Source organism: Chiloscyllium plagiosum, chromosome 49 (genome assembly GCF_004010195.1).
Source record: "Chiloscyllium plagiosum isolate BGI_BamShark_2017 chromosome 49, ASM401019v2, whole genome shotgun sequence".
Classification (NCBI taxonomy): domain Eukaryota; kingdom Metazoa; phylum Chordata; class Chondrichthyes; order Orectolobiformes; family Hemiscylliidae; genus Chiloscyllium; species Chiloscyllium plagiosum.
Genome location: NC_057758.1, coordinates 9,717,880 through 9,728,393, shown reverse-complemented (window position 1 = coordinate 9,728,393; position 10,514 = coordinate 9,717,880). Strand labels below are relative to the sequence as shown.

At 41.4% G+C, this 10,514-nt stretch overlaps 1 protein-coding gene across 1 annotated transcript in view; it reads right to left on the bottom strand.

The window, feature by feature from the left end:
- Positions 1-3,572: 3,572 nt before the first annotated feature.
- Positions 3,573-10,514, bottom strand: part of LOC122544462 (NACHT, LRR and PYD domains-containing protein 3-like) — a 74,471-nt gene continuing 67,529 nt past the window's right edge. Inside the window, exons 7-12 of the mRNA XM_043683699.1 lie at positions 9,796-9,882; positions 9,419-9,589; positions 9,077-9,247; positions 8,373-8,540; positions 8,130-8,205; positions 3,573-4,166 (exon numbers count right to left, since the gene is read on the bottom strand). Coding sequence (XP_043539634.1) covers positions 4,137-4,166; positions 8,130-8,205; positions 8,373-8,540; positions 9,077-9,247; positions 9,419-9,589; positions 9,796-9,882 — 703 coding nt within the window. The 3' untranslated portion in view covers positions 3,573-4,136. The remainder of the gene's footprint in view (positions 4,167-8,129; positions 8,206-8,372; positions 8,541-9,076; positions 9,248-9,418; positions 9,590-9,795; positions 9,883-10,514) is intronic.

Here is a 10,514-nt window from a genome sequence, read left to right as displayed (position 1 = left end):
TCCTTAATCCTGTCCACTCACTCCCTCTCCTATCACTATCTCAATACCCCCTCTCCTCACTCACCTCTCATACCCATCTCCCTCACCTGCTATCCCATATTGCCCACCTCCCTATCTTGGACTCCCTATCCCCTCCCACTCACCTCCTTACCCTTCCCCCTAAGCTCCCTACGCCCTCTCCCTCCTATCACCTCCCCATCTACACCCTTACCATCTCTCTCACTCTCCCATCTTCCTCACTCCCTCACCTGTCACTCATCCATCTCCCTCACTGAGGTTCTGCTAAGGTGATATAAACAGCTAAGAGCTAAACTATAAATCAGAAGCAAAAAGATCATAATCTCCAGATTATTACCTGAGTCACAAGCTAATCGGCACAGTTTCAATAAGATTAAGCAGGTAAATGTGTGGCTCAAAGATTGGCACGGGAGAAATAGGATTGAATTCATAGGACATTGCCACCAGTACTGGGGAAGAATGGACCTGTTTGAATGGGATAGTCTTCATCTGAACCATACCGGGCCGAGAGTCCTAGCAAATTGCATAACTAGGGATGTAGACAGGGCTTTAATCTAAATTGGGATGGAGGGAGGTGGGAGCTCAGTTATAGGGACATTAAAAAAACCAAAGTAAAGGAAGAGGTAAGAGTGCAGAATGCAGGAGAGTTTATTGAGAAAGACTGAGGGAGGGAGGGGGAGAGAGACAGAGAGATTAAGGGAGGGAGGGAAAGACAGAGTGAAAGTGAGAGAGAGAGGGAGTGAGAGTCTGTGTAAGCGAGACAGCAAGAACAATACAGCACAGGAACAGTCCATTGGGCCCTCCAACTCTACACAAACACATTTGCCCTTCCACATGAAAACTGCCTTCACTTATACAATCCATATCCCTCTATTCCCTTCTTATTCATGCATTAACCCGGGTGTTTCTTGAATGCTGCCATTGTGTTGGCTTTCACTACCTCTCCTGGCAGTGGGTTACAGTCACCACCCTTTGCGGGAAAACTGTGCCTTGTACATTTCTTTCAAACTGCTCTTCCCAACCCTGCAACTTAAACCTGTGTCCCAGAGTAATTGACCCCTCCACCCTGCGAAAAAGTTTCATACTTTCCACTCTATCCATGCCATTCAAAATCTTATAAACTTTGATCAGGTTGTTCCTCAACCTTCTGCATTCCAGTGAAAACAAACCCCGTCTATCCACCGCTTTTTATAGCTAAAATTCCCCATAATACACAACCACCATCCACTAGAGATAATAACGCTCAGTTCTTAGAGAAAGGACCATCTGTATATCGCAGCAAACTTAGCTAATATTCTGACAGAACATTCCGGAAGATGTAACCTGGCTTCAATTTAGAGACTAATTTTTTTTGTATGAGTGGGACTCGTCGATATTGGAACAGTAGACCACTAGAATCTTGTTTTATTCAGGAATAGTTAGTAGTTCCAAGGGATTTATTTGGTTTGTTAATAGTTTAGTTAATTTGATCACTGTTAGAGTTAGATAATTAAACTGTTACTTGTTCATTTTAAAGGGAGTGGCAGGGAATTTTTAAAAATAAAATTAACCACTACACGTTGCTAAAAGCAGGGTACACTGCTTTTCACATTCTTTAAACAGATCATGTGTTCCTCTTGGGTGTTTTGGTTTTAGTTCTCAGAAGGGAGTCCACCCCTACTTTATAAAACTCCCATTTACTGCGCAATTCCTATCTGCACTTGACCTTCCAAAATGCACTCACATTTGTCCAGATTAACTTCCAAAGGCAAATTTTCTGCCCATGCCTCCAACTGATTTATATCCTGCAGTATCCGCTGACAATCCTCACTTTCTGCAACTCTACCAATCTTTGTTTCATCCACAAACTTACTAATTGGACGAGCTTTATTTTCTTCCAAATCATTTATATAGACCATAAACAGCAGAAGTCCCAGCACTGATCCCTGTGGAACACCACTGGTTACAACCCTCTGGTTTGAAAAGCATCCTTCCACTGCTACCCTTTGTCTCCTATCTCTAAGCCAGTTCTGTATCCATTTTGCCAGCTCACCCCTGATACCATGAAGGACCTTGCAGTGCAAGACAGGCTGAGACAGACAGGCAAATAGCAAAACGAGCAAAAGTCAGAGAAAAACAGGAGATAAGGAAAGACATGGAGAGACTGAAGAGGTGATCCTCACCATTGCATTTAGTCCCAGCTCTCTTGCTGGTCTCACACACTCCAGCACCCCCATGGGAGACCAAGCCTGCTCCAGGGGCTTGCATCAGTACAGCTGGTTCAGGGAGGAGGGGAGAGGTTAAGTGATTAAAACTGGATACAAAATTTTATTTTTATTGCAAAAATATACTTTATTCATAAAGAAAATCTTCATATACATACACAGGTACAAAAACAGTTCTGTACAATATTTGCATACAAAGGAAGAACAATCATTAGAATTTCTCACTGCCTGGGAGTAAAAGCTCCCAAAAGCCCAGTTTCTGCCTCACTTTGGTGATATGCTCTTCCAAATTCTGGTATATCCCCTGCCCCCTCAGAACCTTATTCCCAACATCTTTGAGTAATCTGTTCTGATGCTGAAGTGGATAAAGGATTAGTCAGCCCAGTTTCCAAAGAATATGGCCTTGCTCTTGACTTGATCTGCCTTGGTTCTCCAGGCCAGTTCGAAGTGCTTACAGATGCTCATGAATCTGCACACTGACAGCATATCCAAGTAGAAAACAGTGACGCCATTCATGACCTGCAGGCCTCTGCTGCCTGGAATAGTTACCTTTTTCAGGCTTGCATCCTTCCGGATGCAATTCGCAACAGGCTCTATACGACACATTAAAAAAAGACAGCAGAGAGTGGGCAGCTCTGCCTGACCCCAGATCTGATTCCCATTCATTGACTGGGCCTGCACTCACAATGTTGGTGGACAGCAGTCAGATTCAATTGCCAGGAGTTCAAAGACAAGATAAACAGAGTGTCAGGAAGCATCATCAACACTACAGGTTAGAGCTCAGAAGCAGTAGAGATCACATAATGTCACTTGGTGTATCCTCCCTGTTACCAACTTATGAGAAATATATAGCATAATATATTTGTAAGGAAATTGGTCAGGTACATGAACTATCGATTAGTTATAATAGAACTATATAGACTGAGGTAGGATTATTGCAAAGGGTGTGAGGCAAAGTCTTCCCTTGTGCATTTTCAGCAGGACTTTCTTCAGTATATTTCCAATTTAAGGAGGAAATGTTGGATTTGGTGAATGAGGTACTTGAGAATTGACATGCACTGAACTGGCAGAGAGCATTTATAGAGTCATCCAGCATGGAAACAGAACATCATCCCAACCTAAACTAGTTCTGACGGCCTGTTCCTGGTCGATATCCCTCCAAACCTGCCCTATTCATATATCTATCTAAATGTCTTTTAAACATTGTAGTTGCACCCGTATCCACTATTTCCTCAGGAAGTTCATTCCACATGGAAACCACCCTCTGTGTAAAAAAAAGGCTCATGTCATTTATTTTAAATCTCTCTCCTTTCACCTTAAAAATGTGCTCCCTAGTCTTGAAGTCCCCCATTCTAGGGAAAAGACAACTACCATTAACTCTATCAATACTTCTATTATTTTATGAACTTTTATCAGGTCACCTCTGAATCTACTACACTCCCATGCGAGACGATGTTCTCACTTTAAAAAGGTTATTTTGTCCTTTTTTTCCCGGAGAGGTCAAAAATGCATCGGTGTCAAAGAATCTAGGAAGAGGCTGGATTAACAATGGAAAGGGAGTGTCCAGTTCTCCCAGTGCAGGTTTTTCTAGTTTGTTTCAGCTGTAGCAGTTGTCAAGATGTGCAAGTCGAGGGGAGTTGGCAAGCTTCAGTAAAGAACTCCTTTGACCTTCTTCTGAAATCTCTTTGGATGTTATTCCCTCCTGCCAGTAAGAATCTGTGTTTGAATTGACTTTTTTGCCAAGAGGTATGTTTGTGGGATGTTGCTGTACAGAAGCTGTTAATTAATAATAGTTACTGCATTACGTCTGTTATGTTTTCAAATACTTAAGTCCATTTTGTTTTGTTCGCATTTCAATTGCAGTCTTTAAATAAATTCGGTTTTGCTTAAATCTGAATGGTCTGGCCAGCTGCATCACACCTGGAAAATCCACTTCACATCTGCCTTTAAGATAAGAAAAGTTAGGGTCTAGGCAATCTTCTTAAAATATTTTGAAGGGTCTGGCCGGGTCCATAACAAGTGAGCAAAGTCCCAGCCTATCCAGCCTTTCTTTATAATTCAAACCTTCCTTACCCAGCAACATCCTGGTAAATCTCTTCTGAACTCTGTCCAGCTTGATAATGTACTTCCTACGACAGGGTAACCAGAACTGGACACAATATTCCAGAAAAGGCCTCACCAATGTCCCGTACAACCTCAACATGACTTCCCAACTCCTATACTCAAAGGACCAAGAAATAAAGTGGTGTGTCAAACCTCTTTCTGACCACCCTGTTTGTATCTGATGCAAACTTCAAAGAATTGTGTACCTGCACCGCTGGGGTCCTTCTCTTCTACAACACTACCCAGGGCACTACGATTAATTGTACATGCCCTAGCCTTGTTTGTTGAATCAAAATGCAATATCTCACATCTATACAGATTTTTTCAGTATTGAACCATTTGATCGAGGTCCCTCTGTAATCTTTGAACACCTTCTTCACTGTCTACTATGCCACTAATTTTGGCCATGATTTGGAGATGGACTGGGGTGTACAAAGTTGAAAAAAATCACACAACACCAAATTATAGTCCAACAGGTTTAATTGGAAGCACACTAACTTTCGGATCGTCTCTCCTTCATCAGGTGATCACTATCACTTGATGAAGGACCGACGCTCCGAAAGCTGGTGTGCTTCCAATTAAACCTGGTGTTGTGTGATTTTTAACTAATTTTGGTGTCATCCACAAACTTACTAACCATGCTTTCTCATCCAAATCATTTATATAAATGTCAAGCAGAAGAGAACCTAGATTCTTGTGGAACACTGCTGGTCATGGGCCTACAGTCTGAAAAGCAACCCTCCATTATTACTCTGTCTTTGACCAATTATGTATCTAATTGGCAAGGTCATCCTGGATCCCACATTACCTCATTTTGCTGATTATTCTATCATGCGGAACCTTGTCAAAAAGCCTGATTAAAATCCAAATAAACAACAAATAAAATACTGCTCTCCCATCAATCTTTTTGGTAATTTCCTCAAAAAATTCAATCAATTTTGTGAGACATGATGTTCCTTGCACAAAACCATGCTGACCATCCCAAATCATTTTTTGCCTCTCTCTAAATATTCATAAATCCTATCTTTTAGGATCACCTCCAAGCATTTACCCACAACTGAAGTCAGACTCACTGGTCCATAGGTCCCCGGTTTCTCCTGACAATCTTTCTTAAACAAAGGTACACGATGAGTCACCCTCCAGTCATCAGGCACCTCACCTGTAGTTATAGATGATGCAAATATTTTTGCAACAGTTAATTGGAGTAGACTGTTTGCTGTGTATTATTTTTTAATTGTAGACTTGCAGCATCTGCAACACTTTGCTCTCACTAAACCACTTATCCAAAGCCACAATGAGAACAAATGCCAAGCACGGATGAGCATTAACCAGAACTAGAATTAACCTGTTTCAATGAACAAAACACCCTTAAAGAATATATGGCCAGCATTGTAACAAGTTCAATTTGAGAAAGTTAAAGTAAATAATAAAATATGTAAATACAAGCATGTAACACATGTCATACAGGAAAGAAACATTTGTGGTGTTTACTTATAGCATTTTAATAAAATTAGAGGTAGTGACTCACAAGTGTGATGAGCCTGTGGTATGTTTTGTCCGGGCTCCATTTAAAAGGTGGATTGGAGGAGGACAGGTGGAGAGTAGTCTCTTGAGAAGATAAACAACTTGAGGTGTTGGGGTGTTTACTTAAAGTTGGAACAACAGAAGCAGACTGAGTGGGTGTTGTCAAGGTATCTCAGATCAACGATTTTTATTTAGCTTTCAGCAGTTGTTGATGGAATCTCAGGAGTGTTGACAGCAGTGATTATCTCTCAGCTGATACGCTGAGTTTTATCTCAAAATTGTCTTTTCATGTTCTTTCCTCCTGGATTGGAGAACTGCATCTGAGCTAATCTGTTTTGGGAATTTGCCTTTTGCCAATGGTGTGTTTATGGGATGTTACAATATTGAAACAGTAACTGTTTAGTAGTAAAACAATCTATTACTCTGTTTAGTTTTGTATCTGGAACACAGCACATCACATTCACCCCTCAAATAAGAAAAAGTTCGGGTCTTGGCTATCTTAGAGTCATAGGGTCCTACATCAGGGAGACAGGCCCTTTGGCCCGAAACAACCAACACTGACCAAAATGTCCATGAATGCTAACCCCATTTCCATGCACTTGGCCCATATCCTTGTAATCCTTTACTATCCATGTATTTCTCCAAATGCCTTTTAAATGTTGTTTGTGTACACGCCTCTGGCAGCTCCTTCCATATGTGTACGATCCTCGGTAAAAATGTTGCCCTTCAGGTTCCCTTTTATTCTTTCCTCTCTAATCTTAAACTGATGCCCTCAAGTCTTTGATTTGAGAAAAAGACTGCATTCATCCTATCCATGCCTCTATTGATCTTATACACTTCTAGGAGATACCCACACCCCCTCAGTCTCCTACTACGCTGTAAAGAAAAAAATCCTAGCTTGTCTAATTTCTCCCTATAACTCAGACATTTGAGTCCTGGCAAAATCCTGATAAATTTCTTTTGCACTCTTTCCAATTTAATAATATGCTTCCTATACCAAGACGACCAAAACTGAACACATAAAACATAGAACATTACAGCGCAGTACAGGCCCTTCGGCCCTCGATGTTGCACCGACCTGTCATACCAATCTGAACCCCATCTAACCTACACTACTCCACGTACATCCATATGCTTGTCCAATGAAGACTTAAATGTACTTAAAGTTGGCGAATTTACTACCGTTGCAGGCAAAGCATTCCATACCCTTGCTACTCTCTGAGTAAAGAAACTACCTCTGACATCTGTCCTATATCTATCACCCCTCAATTTAAAGCTATGCCCCCTCATGCTCACCGTCCCCGTACTTGGAAAAAGGCTCTCCCTGTCCACCCTATCTAACCCTCTGATTATCTTATATGTCTCTGTTACGTCACCTCTCAACCTTCTTCTCTCTAATGAAAACAGCCTCAAGTCCCTCAGCCTTTCCTCGTAAGACCTTCCTTCCATACCAGGCAACATCCTAGTAAATCTCCTTTGCACCCTTTCCAAAGTTTAACTCTTTCTTATAATGCGGTGACCAGAACTGTACACAATACTCCAAGTGTGGCCGTACCAGAGTTATGTACAGCTGCAGCATAACCTCATGGTTCCGGAACTCGATCCCTCTATTAATAAAAGCTAAAACACTGTATGCCTTCTTAACAACCCTGTCAACCAGGGTGGTAACTTTCAAGGATCTGTGTACCTGGACATCGAGATCTCTCTGCTCATCTACACTACCAAGAATCTGATGATTAGGCCAGTACTTTGCTTTCGGTTACTCCGACCAAAGTGAATCACCTCACGCTTGTCCGCATTAAACTCCATTTGCCAACTCTCAGCCCAGCTCTGTAGCTTATCTATGTCTCTCTGTAACCTACAACATCCTTCGTTACTATCCACAACTCCACCGTCCTTCGTGTCATCTGCAAATTTACTAACCCACCCTTTTACGCCCTCATCCAGGTAGTTTATAAAAATGATGAACAGCAGTGGACCCAACACCGACCCTTGTGGTACACCACTGGGAACTGGTCTCCAGGATGAACATTTCCCATCAGCCACCACCCTCTGTCTTCTTTCAGCAAGCCAATTACTGCTCCAAACTGCTATGTCTCCCACAATCCCATTCCTCCGCATTTTGTACAATAGCCTACTGTGGGGAACCTTATCGAACGCCTTGCTGAAATGCACATACAGCACATCATGTTCTGATCCAGGAACACGGACATGGGTCTTCTAGCACAGTAAAATTATTGACAGCACAGTTGTTATAAAGTGAAATGTTCACACGACCACCTTCAGTTTGCGCCTGGATTCCCGCATTGACTCTAGGTGTCTCTTTCCAGTTGGAGTGAATTGGTTTTCCCACAGTCTGAAACAGATTAAAGATGTTTTAGGAATTAAAACTAGGGAGCTAAACAGTCAAGAAAAGAAAAATATGGGTTAATACTTCAACAATAACTACAAACAAATACAGTCCAGAAGAGAATGAATCCTACTTATATGTTATTCATTACATTGAACGTTATAAAGACTCACTCAATCCGCTCCAAACTCCTGCAGTTCAGAATGAGATGGCTGATGGCTGGGACAGATTGGTCTGTGAAGAGATTCGTTCCCAATTTCAGAGTGGTCAGTGTCTGGTTTGTACTGAGAGCACATGCAAGATCCTTAGTACAAGAATCTGAGAGACTGGCACCCCACAGACTACACACCAGAAGGAGAGAGAGAGAGAAAACATGAATAATAGCAAGATTTAGACAAAACTCCCAATGGTTATCTAAAAACACCAATGGGATCACAGAACACCAGGCTCACAACAACCTAATGAAGGAGCAGTGCGCCAAAAGCTAGTGCTTCCAATTAAACCTGTTGGATTATAATCTAGTGTTGCCAGATTTTTAACTTTGTTCCTGGGAGCAGCTATCTAGCTGTTAGTTGTTTCTAAGCTGTAACCATAATGCTTCAGTAGAAGCTGGTGTACTTTGAAGTATAGCCTGACGTATTACCTCAGATTCTTTTTTATTTTCATTATTTGTGATGAGCTATTAAGTACCAAGTTACAATTCCATTTGTTTATCACAATTGAGCCTTTCCTTGAACAAAGACCTAATGTGGCCATCCTTAGGATCAGTAGCTTAGACTAACAATAAAAAGGAACAAGAGTGGTATTGGATCCACCCAGGGATTCCCGTACGATTCTATTAGAGAAGATAAACACAAGAACAAATTGTCATTCTTACCCCAGTTCCAGAATTTTGCAAGTTGGGTTATTCAATGCCACACTTAGCAGTTTCACTCCTGTATCTCCCAGTTTATTGTTACCAAGGTTTAGAACAGTCAATGACTGATTTGTAATGAGTGCGTAGGTGAGATCTTCAATACAAGAATGTGAGAGATGATTATCATGCAGCCTGGGAATATGGAGGGTTGGGAAGAGAGGGTAATGGAGAGCGAGAGAAACAAATAACATAAATTAGGATAATTCCGATTGTTTGCTCAAAACTTTATGATTCATAATGATAATAATGCTTAGTGTTAGACCTCCAGTTATTCTTAATACAATCTCTCTGTCTGGTACTTACACCAGTTCCTGCAGTTTGCAGTTCACATTCCTCAGAACCCCAAACAGTTGTTTTACTCCAAAATCTCCTAATTTATTTTCACCCAGATTCAGACTTATCAATGACTGGTTTGTACTGAGAGCTGAGGCAAGATCCTGGGCACAGGAAGCGGTGAGGTCATTATCATTCAGCCTAGTGATCAAAACAGATAGGAATAACAGAAGTGTACGTCCTTGGTGTTTATTGTTAACATTATTATTGATACTAATACAGATGGACAGAATGGAATTCAGATGTTAAGAATGATGGGCAGTAGCTATTAATAACATTCCAACTGGTGATAATGCACATTATTAGATTTCCTGCTTCGGAAAAATCATACACAATTTGATGCTTACTGCAGTTTTTCTATTTGACAATCTGAGCTCCTCAGTGCTTCAGACAACAGTTTCACTGCTGGATTCCCCAGATCATTGTTCCTCAATCTAAATGCAAAGAAATAATGAGAAACACTGTGAATGAAATTCTGCCTCTGATGTTATTTTGCTCTCAGCTGTAAAACATTGAACAAACTTAAGGAAATTAATACTCAGATTTTCATGTCAATGACGAACTATTCTATGCTGTTCAGTTCTCAAAATGTTCAAGCACCATCTATGACAGCGTTTCATCATATTGTCCTGTCCATGTGAAGTTGTTTAATATCCTTCAGTCCAGTATGATTTCCTATGACCAAACTTTATCTCCTTGAGCAGACAGAGTTCATTGCGCTTTGGTGACCGATGCCTGCATTGTTCACAGACATGTTTAACATAGAACATAGAAGAATACAGCGCAGTACAGGCCCTTCGGCCCTCGATGTAGCGCCGATCCAAGCCCACCTAACCCACACTAGCCCACTATCCTCCATATGCCTATCCAATGCCCGCTTAAATGCCCATAAAGAGGGAGAGTCCACCACTGCTGCTGGCAGGGCATTCCATGAACTCACAACTCGCTGAGTAAAGAACCTACCCCTAACATCTGTCCTATAACTACCCCCCCCCCCCTTAATTTAAAGCTATGCCCCCTCGTAATAGCTGACTCCATACGTGGAAAAAGATTCTCACTGTCAACC